General features: G+C 38.6%; 1 protein-coding gene across 3 annotated transcripts in view; it reads right to left on the bottom strand.

Moving 5' to 3' along the window:
• Positions 1-1,823: 1,823 nt before the first annotated feature.
• The window catches only part of ABCC4 (ATP binding cassette subfamily C member 4), a 230,388-nt gene continuing 208,844 nt past the window's right edge, over positions 1,824-23,367 (bottom strand). For all 3 annotated transcript variants that reach the window (XM_050947094.1, XM_050947112.1, XM_050947104.1), the window contains 2 exons: positions 11,595-11,729; positions 1,824-4,631 (listed from right to left, as the gene is read on the bottom strand). In XM_050947094.1, the coding sequence (XP_050803051.1) occupies positions 4,524-4,631; positions 11,595-11,729 (243 nt within the window). In that variant the 3' untranslated portion in view covers positions 1,824-4,523. The remainder of the gene's footprint in view (positions 4,632-11,594; positions 11,730-23,367) is intronic.

Here is a 23,367-nt window from a genome sequence, read left to right as displayed (position 1 = left end):
CTTAAAGCCTGCTATTAAACTAAATCAATATATTAATATAGCAAATATCCCAACAACAAACAGGTGTAATGGTGAGCACTCACAGCTGGGGCAATCTCTGGCAGTCTGTGGAGGAACCAGGGCTCTGTCTCTGCTTTGGTTTCCCTTAGTGTGCTTTCAATAAGTTCAGTGAGGCTGACACATATTAAACGGTGCCCCTTCCAGTGTCTAGTTTATTTATTCCAAAGGGGAACTTGTTGCACAAATGAGCCTCCACGCCAGCATCCTCGCTGGCAGGAGAAGTGGGCAGAGTTAACCTCAGTCCATCATCCCTTCCATCCAGGCTCCTTATCAGCAAGGCCCTCTGGACTCAGAACACTCTTCCAGAGTCAGGGCAGTGACAGATATTGCAAATATCTGTTTCTCCTCCTACCCTTTGTCCGTCTGGTCTGTTTAGGCTGTAAACCCTCTGGGGAAGGGACCATTTCTTACCACGTGTTTTTACAGCATCGAACACAAATGTAAAGGGCCCATATGTTGGTTGAGGCTTCTGGATAGTGCCATAATACAAATTATTTCAAATGCAATACTGCATTTGTGTCTTTACATGATAATACATGTGATCATTACAGCAGGGTAACACATACTTTTGAGGATTTTATCATCCCACTTTCTTTACACAGCAATACGTCAAACCATATAGTCAATTAAAAACCGTTCTATGACAACAACAATCTAAAGTCATTATACAAATTCCAAGGAAAACTAAAGGGTATGTAGAAATCTACATTCTTCTGTTAAAATGTCAGAAGTTCACCCACATCAGAGGAAATAATTAGCCTTTTTAAAAAAAGACGAGCGAAAACAGACCAGGCAATCTGAAAAGCAACACTTTTCAGGGAGGTCTCTATACCTTTTTTGGGAGTTCTAAGGATCTTCTGTTTCCCCACAATTTTATCCATATGCATCATACCACTATTTTTCTAACCACAGGCTGGAAAGTTTACTAGAACCAGTCAACAATCACTCAGACAACCAGAAAAACTGATCTTCACCAAAGAAAGTGATGGCCTCTTTCAAGGACTAAGCATGCTGGTACTGCTGCACTTGAGCTTAGATCTACCCTAAGCGTGAGACCTTGGTGCAGGGAATTCAACAGAACATTGCCACAAGGTCCACCAGACCCGGGGACAAACATTATTTAAAAGAATTCTGTGCAATCTTCCTCCTGATGGTGTTTATTCTTCCACAATTTGTCAATTTTGTACCAACAGATATCAGATACGCCATGACTGTCATTTGGCTAAACCACAATTATTTTGATCGGAACCAAGGGCTGCTCTTTGTCTCTTTCCCAACAAATAAACCTATGCACTGGTGACTTTCAGAGTTGTTGTATTTTAAATAGTCTATATTAGAATGAAGTATCTAGAGAATTTTAAGGCAGCTTATGGTGAAGAAATTGTTTTAAAAGACTTTAATAATTCAGAAGATGGAATTAATTTCCAAGAGATTCCTATTAAGGAATGTAGATCATAATGACCCAGCTTTGTTGCTTGCAAGTAAATTAAGAATATTTTCAAATGTGGATGTGAGAACTGTTCAGTTGAATTCTACCATAAATGGATATGTAAAAGGCTTATTTGGAACAACACTATGTACATTTAACAGTCAAGAGACTCAACAAATGGAAGACCAATTCCCTCCCACACGTTACTTAAACACTAAGTCATACATTTGATTGTTAACAATAAGGTGCACTGATACATTTTTTACTCATCTGAAAATAAATGAACCAGCCCATGTTACCCTACAAAACTGTTAAAACAAAACAGCAACAGATGTTAAGAAAAAAAACTGAACAATGATTTATTGATCAAATCTAACCTGCATTACTTAGCTGAACTATTTTTTTTAAAGAGTACAATATGGATTTAATGGCATTGAGAGGAGTTACTAGAACATGAACATAGCAGTACCAGTTGTCCTGTTCAACAACTTACACAGGTTTTCAGTTTGATTTCTATGACATTGACATTTGAGAAATATAGCCAGTATTGTCCTGTCAAAACATGTTATACAGCATAAACAGCATTCTCATAGATGCCTAACATTTTCTGTGTGCATTCAAAAAGCTAGAGTATCAAATTAATTCTAAGTACAGTATACTAGTGGAGGGTCTGATATAGCAAGATCTGTCTAGCTTTCATGCCAGTGAGCCTGCAGAAGCTAGAAACTTTGGATTCTTCTCTCAAATATATCATAAAAGCATTTTTGGCTGAAATGGCCTAGAGCCACATTATACCCTTGATCCATGCACATGATTCTCCTGAATATAGATGGAAATTATGGGCATAGATTCACAGTACAATATGGCCAGATGCCTGCACTTTTGTATGTTTAAAAACTCCAGCATATCACACACAGTATGCATGACTTTCCTCTTATCTTATTGTAAACCCAAGACATAAATCCATGCAAGGCCATAGAATTGCACCACTGTAAAACAGGGTTAGGTGAGATTAGACTCACACCAATAAAAGGGTCCGAATGTGAGCCCCTTATGTTAAATAGCACCATATCAAATGCCACCCTATTGAATTTAATGGGAGTAATTGTGGAGTAAGGTGCTACTCATCGAGGGAAAGGGTGTCAGAATCTGCCCAAGCAGAAAAGTATTTCAGTTTGAAATAATAAAAGTGTTACTAGGAGCCAGATGCCACACCTGTGTAGATGGGCAAATGAGAACAAAATGCAGCAGAAATGGATCATTTCTGCTGTGCAGGTGGTCCATACCACAAAGAACCCACATCCAGGGATGCCACAACCCTTTGAATGCCACAGAGCAGAGATCTGTAACAGCTGGTCTCTATTTTGAACCTTGGCATAAGTGCGTGTGAAGGGGTGTGACTGGCAGGACACATCCACAATAGTGCTACATGCTAAGCCCTTTACTGGATCAGGACCTAACTTATGAACACATAATACAGATCTGTTTCCTTAAATTCTTCTCAATATCAGTAGGGATACTCACAATTACAAAAACAACAAGGAGTCCGTGCGGCATCTTAGAGACTAAAACATTTGGGGGGTCAGTGCTAATATTAAGGGAAGGAAAATTACTTATGTAGTGCTAACGAGGCCAATGCAATCAAGGTGGATGTCACCTATTTCCAACAGCTGACAAGAAGGGTGAGTATCAGCAGAAGGAAAATTACTTTTTGTAGTGACTCATCCACTCCCAGTCTTTATTCAGGCCTAACTTAATGATGTCCAGTTTCCAGCACTGACCTCCCACTTGGTAAGGCAACTCCCATCTTTTCATGTGCTGTAATATTTATACTGCTTACTGTATTTTTCACTCCATGCATCTGATGAAGTGGGTTTTAGCCCACAAAAGATTATGCCCAAATAAATTTGTTAGTCTCTAAAGGTGCCACAAGGATTCCTTGTTATTTCTGCTGATACAGACTAAACACGGCTACCACTCTGAAACTGTCAAAATTACAAGTGATAGTTTTCTATCCATGAGAGCTGAAATGGCAACTTCACAAAGCTTCATTTAAACAGAATTCCTGATGCAAATTTTTTAAATGCATTAATTTAAAACAGTAAAATAAAAAAGTATATTTAATGAATTTGCTGTGTACTCTGCAGGTGGAGATTTGGCTTGAATTGTATTAAGGCACAATAAATGCAAATAACGTATACATTTTCACAATGTGTTTTGCAGAAGATAACTTTTCACTACATAGTGTTTACTGATGACAAGTCTTTCAATAAGTATTTCCTCTAGTTAATTTAATACTTTTTTCTTTGATTAGCTGGATAAAAAGAGGAATGTATATTAAATTATTTAAATATTGGTGCAGTGCAAAATATAAGCAAAATGCAACCATTTTCTTCTAAAATACAGTAGATTGATATTCATTTTCAGCATTTGGATCTCAGCAAAGGAAAACTGAAATTTTTACGTTAATTTCTACACGCCATACCTGTATTACATTTTAATTTTAAAATTTATATTTACAACAATATGTGAACTTATCTCTATAAAAATATATTTTTGGTTGGTTCAGTTCTTGTTTCTGCCAGTTTGCAAAACTGCTTTAAAAAGATGGAGTATATAATAAGTATTGCATTAGAAAATGGTGTGTTATATTATCAAAACTGCTGTAAGACAAATTTTAAAGTGACACTAAACAAATTGATTTTACATTCTTTCAAATGGGAAAATAGAGAAACTCCAGGTTTTCTAACAACCTCTAAAACTGCACCCTGGAATTGTTAGATGCCTTGCATCTGTAATTTAAATATGAAAGTCTTTGCAATGTAACTTTCAAAATAAAAACCCTAGGTCTGCCTAATTCCTTTAGCAATGGAAATGTATTTAAAATTAAAGAAAGAGCTAGATGAAACATTTTTCTTAATATTAAATATGATTCTTGTCTAGTGCAAAAAGCTCCACTCTAAACACTGACAGTCATCCAGTTTAGATGGTTTCCGGTTTGCATTCTATAGAAAGCAATCACGTCTACGCTGGATCACAGGGCAGTTTCACATAAGATTAATCCTGAGGCAGCATCTATTGAAGAATCTGTGACAACTTGACCATTCTGAATAACTTCTGGGTAATTTTTACTGAAGTAGACCTAGAAAAAGAAAACGTCCATACACTGATTAATTTTACCCATCATCGTTAAACATGTTTTAGTTTCAAGAGACAAAAGTTCTTCAGATTAATGCAAAGTAAGCACAGAAATTAATTTCCTTAAGGAAACTGAACAGGAACTTTAGTTTAACAAAATTCAAGAAATAGCTCCTTACTCACTGAGAAATTACTAAAATTACTTTCTGATCTTGCTCTCTGATCAGAATAAAATGTAACTGATGCCTCACATGACCTGCAGACCCACTCAAGTTCTGATAATTCAGATCAATAGATATATTTTATCACTTTGCATTGAACAGATAAGTAAAATTATTTTACTGGCTCAAAACATGGAGATAAATTAAAAACAGGGTGACAAAGAGGCTGCGAAATCTAGAGTCTGCACAAGGGTTTCTCATTTTCACACATAAAATGAACACAATGGATTTGGATGTTAATATCAGGTTGTAATCCTTATATTTTACAAACTATGATTGACAACCATTGAAACTTCACAGTATATGTATGAAATATCCCAGCGTTTAATTTGCGCTGCAGAGCAGTTATAGGGCCTATAGAAATGTGATCTCTGGATAGTGTACCACAATAATGAAAGGAGAAGCAAAAGCCTTAACAATGACTCAACCAAGCAACTTCTCTAAAATGTAAGATGATACCAAATAATAGGACAGTTCTTTGCCAAGCCTTTGAGTTCTTGAATTCTACCAATTTCTAGCTGAACTAGAAGAGATACAGGTTTCCTGATAAATGTATAATCAGAACATAAAGGAAATGAAATGCTGTCAAGTTTCACTGTTCCACAATCATCAGTTTTTAGTAGCTGTATCATATCTCTGTTCCTTGACAGATGCGCATAACAAAATGAAATAATGTCAAGACTTGTGTGCTCTTATCTGAAAATGTGTTTGGGTGAAAAAGGACTTCAAATGTAATTTTTTCAAAGAAGAATGTGAAAAGTTTTGTTTGAGCCTTTAAAAAACAGAAAATATGCTATCTTTCTGAGGCTGACATGTGTCACAAGTTAAGTCTCATATTCAAACTGTCCTGAATATATATGGCTTGTGAAACATTTCTCCTATTTATATTTTGGGGGCACCGTCAACAAAGTTAGCTTTACCTGATAATTATGTTATTTTCATATAGGAATAAATGTATAGGACATATGATATAAAAAAGAAATAGCTGTATTATACAAATTATAAAAAAGAAAGTTATATCATATGATTCATATATATGTATGAATGTCTCTCTTTGTGTACACACACACACACTAAAGCAGTGTATTTGTACAATTTTCAAAGAAGGCTATGATTTGAATCAACAAAAGGACTGGAAGTCAAGTGTTCTCCAGTAACCAGCCATAATGGGGCGCACTAGAGGAAAATTAATCTAGTGCCTGGTTGCATCTACATATTGGAGGTAAGAGCATTTCCATCTTTTTACTGATTTAAGACATAATTTTAACATACTTTTACTGTAGCTTTTGACAGTGAATTCTCTTAAGGAAAGGTAATAGAAAACCTCAGCACATTACCGGGGATACAATGAAATGGCAGTAGCTTTTCAGCCATCTCACTGTAAGCATATGGGAATCCTTCCCCTGGGCCGGATATTGCAAGATGCAGAATGCCCACAGTTCAAGTGTGGAAGGGACACAGGGCCTCACATAAAGCAGGTCTTCCACTAACATTAACAGGACTGTAATGGCATTAAAACTTCTAAAAAGTAATGATTCTGCATGCACAATAGCTGATATTTAAATATAGATCTTGCTTTTATCAATATATCCAAAGGCTGTTAATACAGTAATTGTGCATTCCTGGTGTCACCGAAGTCAGCAGCAAAGCGTCCCTTTACGTCAGGATTGGAGTCCAAATGGTAAATGTTGTTTATCTGAACAAATCATTGCTGAGTGTGCAGCAGTGGAGTAAACTAAACTAAACTCAATGAACACGTTATTCCTTCTGACAATTATTTCTCTTTTTCTTATGATGATTTAACAGCTCCTTTTAAACTGAACATAGATAACAACAATGTTCACTTAGGGCTCAATCTTGCAGAGAGGTTTGGAGGTGGCTGAGCAGTGTCGCATAGCATTCAGACTCATAAGCAATTCTGAGCGTGCTCAGCAGGGTGGACTTTGAGCTGCATCGTACTAAGCCAGTGTTGCTGCCTTTTACATTTGCAGAAGAATAATAAGGAATGCTAAGGAGCTGAAATGGGCAGAATTGGGGGAGAGAGGTGTTAGAAGCTGACCCAAAATTTTCAAAAGCAACTACTAAACTTGAGTGCCTGAATCCATGGATATCTAACCTGAAACATGTAAGGGGGGCAACTTTCAGAAAATTAGGTCCCTTTAAGTTGTCTCAAGGTGGACAGTGAAAATTGAAGACACTCCATCACTGGTGACTTATGAAAATCTTGGCCCTGATGCTAAAGTGTGCATTCCATGCATTTAAATTAGATGCACAGCTGCCCTACTGCTCCATAAAACTTACTGTAACCTGCAGCAACTTGTTGCCAGTGTATGCTCTGCTGCAGGATCCAAGCAAGGTCAATGAAAAACTCAGAAATGCCTATCAGCCAACAAAGCCACATGCGGAACCATTTTGGTAAGGCAAACCATTGTCAAATAAGTATATGGTTTGAAAAAGATTACAATCCAATTCTTACCATTATTTAAGGTGCAGCTGGTTTTGGATATCAGAATGCCTTAGGAACCACAGTAGGAACTTATGAGAACACAACAACAAACATATCACAACAGAAAGAGGAGCCATTAGGATCAGCTCTTCTAACACATCCTGTGTTAGCGCGCAAGACGCACAGGGGACACTAATAAAGGAATCCGTAGTTAAGCTTCCTGCTCCTTTCACAACTGTGCCATATCTGTAGTTTTGAGCAGTTGCTGAGATTCTCTTTACTCCCATATTTTGGATGAGGAGCTAACAGGTACCATGCTCTACTCCCTTAGCAGATACTTAGCTTGTATCTACCCTCTAGCCCAGTAGTTACCAAACTGTTGCACAGCATGAATCACATTCTAAGAGAGATTGGTTCATGGAGCTCTTCCCTTCCTGCATACAATCACATAACACTCCTGTATCAACAGCAGGTGATTACATAGACAAGTACTATTAGGCAATTCTATTACATATTTTGAGCTGTCCTTGAATGCAGTTTTGCAACTGGAAACAGAAGGAGGCATCACCATGTGGTCAAACTCTCTGCAGATGAGAGTTTCGGAGTCTTGGCTCTAGTCTGTCCATTCTCTGCAGGATTGAGCCCTAATTTCCCATGAAGTTGGTTTTAGCTTTGTAGACAAACACTGATTTAGAACTTTTAATTCTGTTTATATACATTTAATTGGTTCCCTTAAACATAATTTCTATAAATTCCAGATATATCAAATTTACTTTTTTTTTTCTATATAATTATCATACAGAATATGATGAACCCTGTTCTCTAATAATGTATCAAAATATGATTCACCATTCAACATCCTGGGAAACACAGCATGTTCTGGAATACATTCTGGCTGGGATCATGAACAAAGAATTGTTTCCAGAGTTCTGAAATTGGTGCTGCATAGGAGAGTTATAATATAAGATCTGCTCTGCTTTTGCCATTCAATAAACCTGTTAATTAGTACACATAATTATAAATAAGGCCTTGTGCACTCTGTAGCTGTAGAATTTGCTGCAGAATACACCCCTGGCTGCTAAACTGTATTCCAATCGAATCTCCCTAGACATCCCTGCTGTGAAGAAAACACTGAAAGTGTGAACTTATGCAGTGGTCTCTTCCTGCATCTGCAGAAAGCCAGAAACAATAACCTTGAGGGGCATGATGTGCCTTGTTCATTGAAACCTATGGACTCTTTAATGCCATCGATCCATTTTTCCAAGATGTCAAAGAATAGCCTATTTTTACTATGCAATTCTCCACTTTGCTGCAGCCAGGCATCAGCCATTTTGTTTCCTGAATCTCAGCCATGCTGCCTGCCCAGTGTTCTCCAGCCTTCCCCACAAATTGGATTCTAATGCATGCTCCTCATACTGTTCTATGAAGCCAGGCAGCAATATCCACGGGAGCCAGAGCTGGAGTTCAGTTTGCTGTCAGGTAATGGGGAAAGCCAGCAGCATAGTTTGGCAAGCTGGGTTGCCTTGATAAGAATGCAGCAACAGTTGCGTTGAGAGACTGAAGCAAACTGCAAACTCCTTTCTTCACTGACACACATTTAGGGGGTAGTAGAAAGGAGAGGAGAAAAGGGAAGAGGCTCAGCTCTACTGAAGTCATCTAGCACAAGTCAGAAGCCAGGGCAGATGGGTTGCCTGCAGATCATACCAAAGAGACTGTGAGAAAGGTCAAGAGAGAGAATAAGGACTGGGACAAGGACAGGCTGGAGGGGTCGGGTCAGAAGTGTCTGTCACTAAAGCCACTAAAGTCTCCTCAGAATCTGGAATAGGAACCAGGATTCCAGAGTCAATATTCCTTTCTACTCAGCAAATAGCTGTATAACCAGCTGGCAAAATTTGTGCTGGCCCACACAGAAGATGATAACCTACTACTGAGGTCAGCTACTCCTTTAGCTCAAGTAGCAGAGCTCTGAATGGTGGATCTAAAGATTCAGATTGAGCAGGGGGTTGAACTAGATAACCTCCTGAGGTCTCTTCCAACCCATGGAACAGTCAAAGCACTGCGCAGGAGACCATACAATTCCATGTGATGGAATTTGATTTTTCAGGTTGCTTTTTTAAAAATCCAGAAAGTTACATACAAAAAACTACCTTAATGTTAAGACTGCAAAGTCAAACAGTAAAAATATGGCAATATCACAATAAAGTTGCCTATGCAATCTTAATTCTCCTCCTTGGTCATATGCATTACAGTACGCTCTTTAATTACATGATCACATACTATTTGTTCAAAGGACCCCTGCATCTTTCGGTGCACAACATGAGCCTGTTCTGAGAATAAAGCAGGGCTGTGTACTGAAGGATGCTGTTGTCTGTAGGACTCCTGCCTTGTTTGTTGCAGAAGCTGGAAAGTGTATAGTGAATGGAGTGGGCAGAAAAAAAGGAGAGTCTCATGGTTAAGACAGTTGACCACCAATCCGGAGAATGGGATTCTATCCCTGCCTCTGGCACAGAGATCCTATGTCAGGGATGAGCAAAGTACGGCCCAGGGGCCACATCCAGCCCTTCAGACATTTTAATTTGGCCCTCAAGTTCCTGCTGGGGAGCAGGGTCCAGGGTTTTCCCAGTTCCGGCGCTCTGGCTGGGGAGCGGGGTCATGGGCTTGCCCTGCTCCATGCGTGTTGTGGCTCCACGCGGCTCCTGGAAGCAGCGGCATGTCCCCTCTCCAGCTCCTACATGTAGGGGCAGCCAGGGGGCTCTGCACACTGCTCTCGCCCAAGCGCTGCCTCCGCAGCTCCTATTGGCCGGGAACCATGGCCAATAGGAGCTTCAGGGGTGGCACCAGCGGACAGGGCAGCACGCAGAACTGCCTGGTCACACATCCATGTAGAAGCTGGAGGAGGGACACACCACTGCTTCTGGGAACTGCTTGAGGTAAGTGCCACCCGAAGCCTGCACTCCTGACCCCTTCCTGTGTCCCAACTTCTTGTCCCAGCCCTGATTTTCCTCACCCTCCAAACCCATCAGTCCCAGACTGGAGCACCTCCTGCACCCCCAACCCCTCGTCCCCAGCCCCATCAGGGCCTGCACCCCCAGCCAGAGCTGCACCCTCCTCCCTCCACACTCCAACCTCTTGCCTCAGCCCAGAGCCTCCTCCCACACTCTGAACTTGTCATTTCTGGCCCCAGCCCAGAGCCCACACCCAACTCCCAAAACCCAACCCCCAATTTCATGAGTATTCATGGCCCGCCATACAATTTACATACCCAGATGTGGCCCTCGGGTCAAAAAAAGTTTGCCCACACCTGTCCTATGTGATGCTGAGCAAGTCACTTAAACCAAACTTGTCAGGGGTGGTCATTAACTGTGTGTTCCTCATTTCTTAGGTGCCCAATTTGCAAGAACTGGAGTTTGATTTGTAGACATGCTAAGCATTCACTGCTACAACAGAAAACAGTGGGAGCTGTATTCAGAACAGAAGTGCTATAAAATGCAAAACTTTTTTTAAAAAATCAGGCTGCAGGCTTATCAAATTGGGCACCAAAAATTAATATACATTTGATCTTAATGTCTCTGTGTCTCAGTTCTCCATCTGTAAAGTAGGGATAATACTACCCCCTCATCTCAGAGGGGTGTTGTGGAAATAAATCAGTAAATGTTTGTGAAGCACTCAGACGCTGTAATGTTAAGCGTCATAGAAAAGCTCATGGGGAAATTAATAATTCTTTATTCAGAGCTGGTTTGAATAGTGTGCAATAAATAAGGCCTGGAACCATACAATGAAGAGAAAGCAAAATATTGAACAGCCACTCATTCAATGAGCACCATTCATCTTGTGCACTGAGCAAGGAAAAGATAATAAGTGATCATATAACTAACAGCTGTGTCACAAGGGGGCCAAATTTAGGTTGCACGGGCAACCTTAATTTTGTCATTTTCTAACTTCTGAGTGCTTGACCTCACAACCTTAATGTTCTTTCAGGGTCATTTTTTTGAGTCATGTATGTCTATAACATACTCTGACACACACTATATTATTTATACATGACTATATGCACAAACACATACAGATGCAAACAATCCCAGGCATAATCTTTCAACTCAGAATATATATCATTTTGAGATCTGGATGTATATTATTTTATATCCAAGTAATAAAGCATAGTATATAAGGGTTTAGAACTGAAATACTGATAGACCCTTAACTACAGGAGTGGATGGGGCCTGCTCTAATACGGAATATGCTAACTTGTGAAAAATAAGACTAGAGACACAAACTTAATTACAACTTCTTTTAAAACTACCTGTTTTGCTGTTTCAATCAGAGCAGCAGCTTCAGCCTTGCCCACTTGTTGCACCATCTTGTAGAACAGGCTCTCTTTTTCTTGTAGCAAAATGTATGGCTCATTATATTCTTTTAGTCTTCCTGCATCTAAAACCTGTTAATCAGCAGCAACACACCTATTAACACATGAAATTCTGAAACAACATTATTATAGGTAATTCACTACAACAGTAGGGATGGTAGGTGGGTTTTTTAGACTGTATTCTTTGATTTAACGTTAAAATGCATTATATGGATTGAAGGTTGAAGATAAAAATATCTTTTTAGTGGGAGCATGGTATATTTTCTGTTTCCAGACCAGGAAGTATGTTGGGAAGATACCTACCCTGAATCTATTCTTTACTCATAATAAAGATGAGGTACTATCAGAGATAGAGGTGTCAAAACAAGAAGTGCTAGAACAAATTCATAAATTAAAAAGTAACAAGTTGTTAGGCCAACAGTACATGCTCAAGAATTTTGAAAAAAAGAATAAAGTCGGTGAGCTGCTAGGAAATATGTGCAGTCTCTCATTACAATCAGCCATTCTGCTAAAGAACTAGAAGGTAGCAAATACTGTACATATATAAATATATTTAAAAGATACTGAAGGGGTGATCTGGGGAATTACAGACTATGAAGTCTTACTACTTTCCTTGGTAATTTGATCAAAATTATAATTAAAAATAGAATTATAAAGTACTTAGTAAATCATGATAAATTAAGGATCTAACCACCTTGGCTTTTGCAAAGGAAAATTATGCCTCACGAATTTATTAGAATTCTTAAAATGCATCAATAACACAGTAGATAAAGGAGAACTGGTTGACAATTTATTTGGACTTTCAAAAGGCTATTGAAGGAACTAAGTACGCACAGTATTAGAGACAAAGAATGTTCATTGCTCAGGAAGGAACGCATTAAGAGACAGAAAACAAAGAGTAGAAATAAATGGTCGATTTTTACCACGACAAAAGCGGGATACCACAAAGTTTCATACAAATACTGATGTTCAATATATTTATTTGTCGTCTGGAAAAGGGGTGATTAGTGAGGTGGCAAAACTTGCAGATGATACAAAATTATTCAGGTAAGTCTAGACCACAGAGAACTGTCAACAACTTCAGAGGACCCTAACGAAAATGAATGAGCACCACAGTGGCAGATGAAAATCAATTCTGACAAATACAAAATAATGCATATTGGAGGGAACACTTAACGACTCATATACTCTATTGAGTTCTAAAGTAATTATATGACTCAGGAAAAAGACTTGGATATCATGGTGTACAAACTATATTCTAAGAGCAGTAGCAGTCAAGATATCAAACAAAATGTTAGGATGAAGAGGGGAATTGAATGGAAAATAATATAGATAATATTTTTTTATTATATAAATCAATGATATGCACTTACCTGGAATACTGTACCCGGTTTTCAAAAAGGATACAGCAGGAAGACAGGGACAGATGATGGGAATGATTAGAAAGACAAAAACTCATATGGAGAGATGTTAAAGAAGTTGGGATTATTTACTTTAAAGAAGAGATGAATAAGAAGGAACATGATAAAAGTATTCAAAATAGTAAGTAGTATGGAGAAAGTAGCTCAAAAACATGTTCTCCCTGTCTCATAACACAAGACCAGCAGACACTCATTGAAATTGAATGGTGGCAAATTTCAAAACGATGATGAGGAAACTGCTTTATACAACGCATAACCTACCTATAGTGCTCATTGTGACAAGATATCATTGAGGCCAAGAGGTTAGGAGGATTCAAGAACGGATTGGATGTTAATATGGATAACAAGAACATACAGAATTATAATAGTAAATACTAAAAAAAAGGTAGGAAGCAATATAAGCTGTCATATTTCAGATTGTAAGTCAAACTCTTACTCTTAGGGGTTAGGAGGAAATGGCCCATGAAATAGGTAATTCCAGAATAGTTAGGTTTCTCATAGTTTTCTCTAAAGCTGCTAGTACTGGTGACTGTCAGTGACAGAAAACAGGACTAATTGGACCAATGGACTGATCCGTGTGGCAGTCCCATGTAAGAATTAGGCATTGTTGATTCTTTCTGCTAATGTGTTTTAAATATCTTGAACTAGCATTGGGAAATTCAAGCTCCCAATCTAAACTACCAGTAAAATTATAATGTACCAGTTATTATACATTTAGAAGTATAATATGATGCATTATATTTGAACATATGATAATCAAGATCATATGTAGCAATTATTACAAAAATAGTTTGCAGAGAAGTAGCCATAGACTTTTTTCCATTTAAAAAAGCTTCCATAGTAAAGAAAAATGCAAAGTATATGCAATGAATTCCTCAAGAGAACAATATATATCCAGTATTGTTATGTGTATGGATGTGCAAAGTGTTAATGGAAAACTTTTTCAAGTTATATTACACAGCACATAAATCACTCTTACTCTATAATAAATGCTCAAAGTATGTCACCTGGGCAGGTATTAATTATACATGCAGATATTTCAATATTCTTACACTCATCAGTATTAATCTGCATATTTAAGGGTAAATTACAAAACATAATTTTCATTGCAATCTTTCATCTACTACAGTAAATCACAGTTAAATGCAGCTTTCTTAAGCATTTAAGGATAATTGAATCTCATGTATACAGTACGTACATAATAATTAAGATGAACTATAATTTGGCATTCCAAGTTAGATGCCTTGAATGTGCAATTTTTTATTTTTTTTTAAAAAAGGATAGCACTTTATTATGTAACTTCTCCTTAGGAAATCAAAGACAAAGCATATTCTCTAAATATAGGATGCTCTCTCTCTCTCTCTCTCTCTCATGTGAATTATGTAGATAATATGAAGCTATTTCCTATGTAAAATACTGTTTTATACTCGTGTGGACTACAGATTGTGCTAAAGCTACAAAGAACTTTGTAAACATTACAAAAAACAAACTACTGGATAAAATTGAAAGCTTTTGACCTCTAAAGGCCCTAAATGGCCTGGGAGCTACTTATTGAAAGACTGCATCTCTCCCGTGCCATGCTATTGCCACAGCTGCATTCAAAGGAGACAGACGAGATGGGGCCCCCAGTATCAGAGGGCAGCGGCTGATGTTGCATTATCCATACACACTACTCAGCTTTGGAACTCACTCTCCACTTAAGTTTAAAACAGCTCTAGTTTATCGATCTTTGGAGCAGCATGAAAGGCCCATATGCTTTCGCTAGCTGTGAGGAAACAGGAAGGCTGAGGTAGGAGTTCTTAATAATTTAAAATATGTTTTTCATCGCCGGATTATCATTAGTAGATATGAATACTGATTAATGGTTAAAGGAGGCGGGGGGGGGTTGGCTAGAGGAATGGTCTATTTGGTGCTTATATTTAAGAATAGTCCATGAATGCCTAGAGTACAAGATAGGCACTCTTCTTTAAGTGACCAAATATTAAAATCAAAATAAATAAAATACTTTGGCCAAAAGTCACACTCTGAATGAATAGTATTTTACTCCAAGAGTTAGACCTATTAAAATCAATATCATTATTTGTAAAATAAGCTGCTACTCAGTATAAGACAGACAGAATCTAGCCCTTAACTACTGACACTTATCTTCTGATCAAATTACATCCAAAGCATAACCCATACCACCGTGCAATATGACTAAATTCAGCCCAGACACTTTCCCAGGTAGTTGTACCTGTTGAATTCGGTCCAGAAAAGCCAGACAGACTCTCAGTTAGCAAGATCAGACAGGAGTAAGAAAGCATGGAGGCAGGTGTTGGTGTTAGACTGAAGTCAGATCTTGATATCAGTGTAAGTGCCGGCACAGATTTTATCTGACACCTTGGACAAATCAATTTCTCAGTGCCTCAGCTTCACTATTTGTCGCCTCAGAGGGATGTTGTAAGGATTATGAACTGCTTGTAAAGTTATATGAGATCTTTGGATAAAAACACTTTATAAACCCAAAACAGTAGTATATAAATTAGGGCCTGATTCTCCACTGCCTTCCACCTTGTGCATCATTTATTTATGCCTGTGCAAAGTGAGTGTAAAAAGCAACCATTTTGATTTGGCAGCATTTTTTACCCACTTTGCACTCATTCTGCCCTGGTATACATGACTACACAAGGAATAAAGTTGAGGAAAGTCAGACCCTTATGTCTAATCTTGTCATTTACTTTCACGGGGTTATTTTCCTGAGAAAGAATAACTCACACGAGTATGAGTTTACAAGGTAGGACCTTGGTGATCACCCACAGGACTATATGAAAGGTAATCTTTAAAGTTAATGGAAGACATTGATCCACCTTAATATGCAAAGTGCATGTGATTATAATTTATTTCTGCCTAGAATGCCATTTGTACTCAGACAGTATTGGCCATACAGTTTTTACTTTAAAAATGTGTAAATGTGTCTCTTGATTCTTGAATGGAGTCCCCTAGCCATTTCTGAACCACGGAATGTTTCATCTGAGTTGTGGAGTCTTCTTGGGGTGAATAGCTGTCATTCGCCCCATCACACACAATTTAGTGTGAAAGTTACCAAAAGGGAATAGTACTACATTGGATAGAAGGCACTACTAAAGTTTAGTTTGACAAAGAGAGAGAGATCAAGAGAGAAAAGAGTGGGAAAGGGTTTAACAAAATTAGAGGAAAGCAGCAATTTTACAGTGACTTGCAAAAGCAAATTTGGAAGTGCAGTGTTATCCATACAAATACATATCTTCCCCACGTCCTCTCTAGCCAGCCTCTGGGGGCTATTTGCTTTTGCCACAAAAATATTTCTGAGCTACATTTTTATAAAGATTTATTTTTATGCCACAAGTTTGTTGGCCATTTTTTCTCTGGTATCTATTGCAATAGTATGTTTTCTCTCCTTAACTGGTGCAATTTTTAAGGATTATTTTTTATAATTTCATTTTTATTTATGAACCTGGACCCACTCTGTGCAAAAGTAGATTTTTTCACTACCTGTGATCTTAAAGAATGATGCATTCTGAGTGCCCACAGCAAAGAAAACTGGCCAGCAGACTTCAGGAACATTATTTTTTGCTTAAGATTAGTTTAAATTTATTATGTACTGAACTCCCCTCACAGACTGATTATTTTGGATATTGAGCACATTTTGGTTGCTCATTCTGTATTCATGCTTACTGTTGCAGCTCACTTAACGAATGCAGAAAAATATAAGCCAAAGTATAATATACAGGATAAAGAAAAGTTATGTTAAATCTAGAGGTCTTTTTGGCAAAGAGCAAAAGGGGTTTAAAAGACTTTGAAGACAAAGAAAGTACATACTATATAAAAAAAAGATTTGATTTATTCATCGAAATGTAAGTGACAAAGCATGTGAACTATTTATGTTTCTTTGTTTATCCCTGTATCTTGCCCACATTAATGAGTTATGCAGGACTTGGTGAATTCAAATGACCTACATTCACCGTACTCTATATAAATACTAATTTTGAAAGCGAATAATACGTTTCTTCTTACATGATCTGTGTTATCTGCATTATCTCATCAAGCTAATGTATCACAAGCCACAGATTAAGGTAAAGCATACAGCCTTTGAAAGTTACCCAAATATTGTGTAACTGTGGCTATCCAACAGAGACAAAATAAACTTTTTTTTTTTAAACTTTGTATATATTATTTTCTAACTTTCAACAATGAAAGCAGTCAAACAAATAGAATAACTACAGTTATAAAACATTCTGAGAAAAATAGATTACGAGGGAATAGTGGTGTATTTCAATTATTAAAGAATGAATAATATTCATCATATAGCCACAGGGAAAATGGGACATTCAAGAGTTGACCATAAATATTTTTATTTTCAATTAAAAAGGAAACTAATTCAAGCAAATTTTCTCCTGGGGAATATATCTGAATTAATTTGGATTTAGGGAGCACATAACTAAACAACAAAATTATTATAAAGTTCAAAATCCTACTAGGGAAAAATACTTTAAACAGTTATCCTCAGAGGACACATCAAGCTGATCTTCAGCAAAATGCTGGCAAGAGAGGAGTACTTAGGAGACACTTTTAATTGCATCATAATTATAAGAAATATATTTTATCCAAGACTCTAGATAATGCATAGTTTTGTGGGAAAGAATTCAGCAGCTTGTGTCCCAGTTTGAATAAACTCAGATTTAAGTTTTAAGCCTTTTCCTCTTCATCATGGTTTGCCTAGCTGGCTCAGAAACTTATACACATTTGTCATAAAAATCATTTTGTAGATCTCATCCTTCCTGGTACACAGTTGTGACCTGAGGATACAAAGAAAACTGCAAATATAGTTCAGGAATAATTTTCAAAGGTTTTACTCTCCACACATGATATAAATGTTCCTCACACCCTTCCTGAGATTTGGTACAACTACTCCAGTTAAAAGCAGCTCAAATTTGGCGCTGATTTCACATACAGTACCGCTTGCTGTATTTCCCCCCACCCTTGTACAGTGCTGAGCATAACTTTATTTATTTGATTTGAACAGTTGTCTTTTCATGCTCCTAACCATTTTTCCAATGTCCAGATAGGACTATGGTGTGACAATGCCACTGACCATTAGGATTCTGAATACGCTCTCTCCCCACTTTCTGGGGGAGAAGTAATGCTAAGTAGCCCTGTTCTAGAATCTGGACTGGTGGGACTGCTTAGACTTAAATTATAGCTCACTGGAAGTTGACCATGCTACCATCCATTAGCAAATTGCTCTACCCCAACAAAATATGAGTTACCTCCACTTGTCAACATTTACTAGTAGGTGCTTAACAGTCTAGTCTTTTTCTATTTGCCCATTTGATTGCAGACACCTGTAGCTAGCTATGATAGCATAACAAAAATCATAGCCATGTGCAATCTGCTGAAATCCCTACAGTGGTGGCCATCATCTGATACCAACACCTCATGTATTCTGTGTTGGGCAAAGATGTCTATGTGTACTAGCCACAGTGGAAGTTTTTGCATTCTTCACTCTCTGCAACTCAAAATAAAAAATGACTGGAAGTTAGCTAATGTAACGCCAATATTTAAAAAAGGCTCTAGAGGTGATCCCGGCAATTACAGACCGGTAAGTCTAACGTTGGTACTGGGCAAATTAGTCGAAAATTAGTCGAAACAATAGTTAAGAATAAAATTGTCAGACACATAGAAAAACAAACTGTTGAGCAATAGTGAACACGGTTTCTGTAAAGGGAAATCGTGTCTTACTAATCTATTAGAGTTCTTTGAAGGGGTCAACAAACATGTGGACAAGGGGGATCCAGTGGACATAGTGTACTTAGATTTCCAGAAAGCCTTTGACAAGGTCCCTCACCAAAGGCTCTTAGATAAATTAAGCTGTCATGGGATAAAAGGGAAGGTCCTTTCATGGCTTGAGAACTGGTTAAAAGACAGGGAACAAAGGGTAGGAATTAATGGTAAATTCTCAGAACGGAGAGGGGTAACTAGTGGTGTTCCCCAAGGGTCAGTCCTAGGACCAATCCTATTCAATTTATTCATAAATGATCTGGAGAAAGGGGTAAACAGTGAGGTGGCAAAGTTTGCAGATGATACTAAACTACTCAAGATAGTTAAGACCAAAGCAGATTGTGAAGAACTTCAAAAAGATCTCACAAAACTAAGTGATTGGGCAACAAAATGGCAAATGAAATTTAATGTGGATAAATGTAAAGTAATGCACGTTGGAAAAAATAACCCAAACTATACATGCAATATGATGGGGGCTAACGAGTCAGGAAAAAGATCTTGGCGTCATTGTGGGTAGTTCTCTGAAGATGTCCACGCAGTGCGCAGAGGTGGTCAAAAAAGCAAACAGGATGTTAGGAATCATTAAAAAGGGGATAGAGAATAAGAAGGAGAATATATTATTGCCCTTATATAAATCCATCGTATGCCCACATCTCGAATACTGTGTACAGATGTGGTCTCCTCACCTCAAAAAAGGTATTCTAGCACTAGAAAAGGTTCAGAAAAGGGCAACAAATGATTAGGGGTTTGGAGAGAGTCCCATATGAGGAAAGATTAAAGAGGCTAGGCCTCTTCAGCTTGGAAAAGAGGAGACTAAGGGGGGATATGATAGAGGTATATAAAATCATGAGTGATGTGGAGAAAGTGGATAAGGAAAAGTTATTAATTATTCCCATAATACAAGAACTAGGGGTCACCAAATGAAATTAATAGGTAGCAGGTTTAAAACAAATAAAAGGAAGTTTTTCTTCAGACAGCGCACAGTCAACTTGTGGAACTCCTTACCTGAGGAGGTTGTGAAGGCTGGGACTATAACAATGTTTAAAAGGGAACTGGATAAATTCATGGTGGCTAAGTCCATAAATGGCTATTAGCCAGGAAGAGTAAAAAATGGTGTCCCTAGCCTCTGTTCATCAGAGGATGGAGATGGATGGCAGGAGAGAGATCACTTGATCATTGCCTCTTAGCTTCACTCCCTCTGGGGCACCTGGCATTGGCCACTGTCGGTAGACAGATACTGGGCTAGATGGACCTTTGGTCTGACCTGGTACGGCCGTTCTTATGTAACATTTATAATATACTACTAGATTCACATTGTTTTCACTATACAGCATGCAAAGGTCTGCTACCACCTCTGGCCATGGGCAAAACAGAATGTTAAGAGATTACATGCTTCCAAGAGTTTCACTTTCAGGTTTCTCACAGCAGCACAAACTTTAGCACGTCTTCTATTTGTCCATTCTTAAGAAACCAAACAGCAAAGCTTGTGCCATGCACTACTTTATCACAGTGTGTCTTGAAAGAATTATCAATGTCCTTTTCAAGCTCAGTGACCATGAAACCACAAATATTTCACCTACAGGAGTCAGATCATACATAACTACTAGCTACTCATAGAATGTCCAGAACTCCAACAACTGTGACAAACATTTTATGACCAGCCAGCAATGATAGGTTTCTTCAGTGTCGATAAATGGAGACCTAGCTTGGTTCAGCCATTTTCATGCTTGACAATCAACTTGTGGCTCAAATGACTCTTGCAAATTGCCATGTTATGCCAGAAATTATCTGCTTAAGGTTTCAGTAACTGGTATGTCCTTTTCTGGTCAGTGTTGGGTTTCTGCCAGAGCAAAAAAAATTGTTCTTTTTAGTCTGGTGCTGCTGTTATGTGGGTTTTATTACCTGTGGTTACCGCCAAAGGATCTGACTCCTTTGTCCTTCCCCCCTCCCCTCAAATTGTATTGATGGAAGTGCTCACAATTAACACAACTGTATGAATTTCTTTTTCAATCTGGACATAGATTATTTCTGTGGAGATGACAGACTTGAATGCATTAAACAGTCTTCACGTCTTGCAGTAACTCAAATCCAAGTCTTCAATTCGATGCTTCCACATAAAGACACTGCTTTAGCTCAATGTGCTTGCATTAGGAATTAACTGTTTCATTTAGGTAACAGCAGAACCTTGCTGGGCATCCTATTGAAACTTAGTCTGACTCTTTCTTTAGGAGATCTCTTAGTGATGGCAACTCATCTGAGAGGTGTGGTTTGAACTTGGCAAGGCAAATCAACAATTTTCTTTTCAAGCTCAGCAGGATTCTGACAGTCTCAATTTAGAGATTGCTGCTGAGTTTGCTGGGCCAGGCCTGATACCTTCAGGTGAGAGAATGTGACTGACACACTTTATTTCAGTTGTTTTGATAATACATTTGTCCAGATATCTGGAGCACAGCATGTGGCTCGGCATCGTTTTCCTCAGCACAAAGCACAAACATTAATATGTCCTCCTCAGGCCCACAAAGCACTGCAGAGCTTTAATCCAGGGTCTTTTGAAACACATCTTGAGCTGAATGAATACCAAACAGTAAGCTAGTAAATAAGTCTCTCCCTTGTGGGATAGTAAACATGGTTAGTAAACCTGGCTAGATAATGGTAATTCTATTTTGTGGAAAATTTTGAGATTTCCAAATTTGGTTTTGTTCCAATTTTCAGCCCAGCTCTACTGGAAGTTCCAGCTCCAGGACAGCCCACCTGGTGGGCTGCCGAGGAGCAAGGAACCCAGAAATCCCGGGCTGCCAAGAACTCATGAGCCTGGTGGGTTGCGAAGTAGCTGAGAGCCTGGAAGCTCAGGCTCCTCAGAAGCATGCCAGGAAGACTGCCAAAGAAACAACTGGCTGGAATCCTGCCTGGTTTCCAGCAGAATTTTGTCAGAACTGAACAGTTTCTGCAAAATGTTTTGATTTTAATGTATTGGTAAATTCTGATGACAGAACATTTTGTCAAAAAATTTCCGACCAGCTCTAGCGATAAGTATTCAATTTCTTTTCCAGTTTTTCCAGCCTTGCCTTTCAGACACTGGAAAACTGGGTATCCCAAGAATGTACCTGTCACTTCATCAAATGTATGCATCTGGTAATGGTCCCATTTGACTCCCTTGTTCAGGTGTCATGGACAGGGCTGACTCCAGCTTTTTTGCTGCCCCAAGTGGCGAAGGGGAAAAAAAAAGAAAAAGAAAAACCCGATTGAGGTGTCACCGAAGAGGAAGGGAGGGAGTGAAGGACTCGCTGCTGAAGTCTGAAGCACAGGGACTGAGCTGCCGCTGAACTGCCGCCGAAGACTGAAGCGGAGCAATAGCGTTGCCGCCAAAGTGCCACTGAAGAGGAAGAAAGGGACTGAAGGACCCGCTGCCAAATTGCCTCTCCAATAATAGACAGAGTGCTGCCCCTTGCTATTGGCCACCCCAGGCACCTGCTTCCTTCGTTGTTGCCTGGAGTGACCCTGGTCACGGAACTCAACACAGCTGTAGCTCTCCTGTGTGCAGCTTCTCCTCTGCCACTGCAAAGTTCAATCACCTTCTCTGTAGGACCATCTACTTCGACAATTACCTCTACATGTTCCAGTTTCAATATTTCATTACCAGACTGATTGATTTTTGTGTTGCAGTACAAGTGGGATTCTTCTTGGACCATGGTATGTACTCTGAGACCTATTGGAATCTAGACCTTTCTCTAGTGTTCTCTGGCCAATATTTTCAAAACTAGAAACCTAGCCTCTATAGAAGCTGCTGATGCTTAGTACTTCTGAATAACGGTCATTTATTCAGGTGCCTAAATATGGATTTAGGAGCCTGACTTTAGGCTCAGAGGTTTGAAAATTTTACCCACAAATAAATGCTGTAACTCTTAAAAAGATCTTTGTATTCTTTCAGTAGGCCGTATGTTTTGATTGGTGTCAATTGCACTAGAACTGTGATGTTTCCCACTGACCTTACCCAGTTGATCAGTTCATGATCCAGGATCGCTATAAGATCAGATGCTTCTTGGGTTTCTGTGCTTTTCTATATAATATTGTATACATTTTATACCCTCTTTGTAGTTCTCTCGACTTCTGGATTTCAAGTTGTGTATGCAAATTGAACTTCTGCTCCTCAGGATGTTTCGTGGTTTCCTAGTTCATGCTGGGGTCCAGCAAACTCTATAGTCTTCGCCAGATGGGCTATCTCAGCCAGCTTTTGCAAATGCAGGGCTTCTGTCTCATGGTAATGCTTGCAGGAGTCAGTATATCCTTTAGGCAGTAGCTCTTCACCACATAAATGATACTAGACAGAAACATTCGGGTAGAGAGAATCAACTTTCCTGGTGATATGCTCAGCTTCTAGAAGAAACTGCATTGCAACTAACTTCACACTTTTCTACAAGATCAAACCGCCTATAAGGTCAGCTAAAAGAATTTGTAAGATTATCTATAATAGTGACAGCCAATGATTTCCATTA

Source organism: Gopherus flavomarginatus, chromosome 1, assembly GCF_025201925.1.
Source record: "Gopherus flavomarginatus isolate rGopFla2 chromosome 1, rGopFla2.mat.asm, whole genome shotgun sequence".
Taxonomy (NCBI): domain Eukaryota; kingdom Metazoa; phylum Chordata; order Testudines; family Testudinidae; genus Gopherus; species Gopherus flavomarginatus.
Note: the sequence above shows the minus strand (reverse complement) of the source record. Positions and strands in the feature narration are given on the sequence as shown.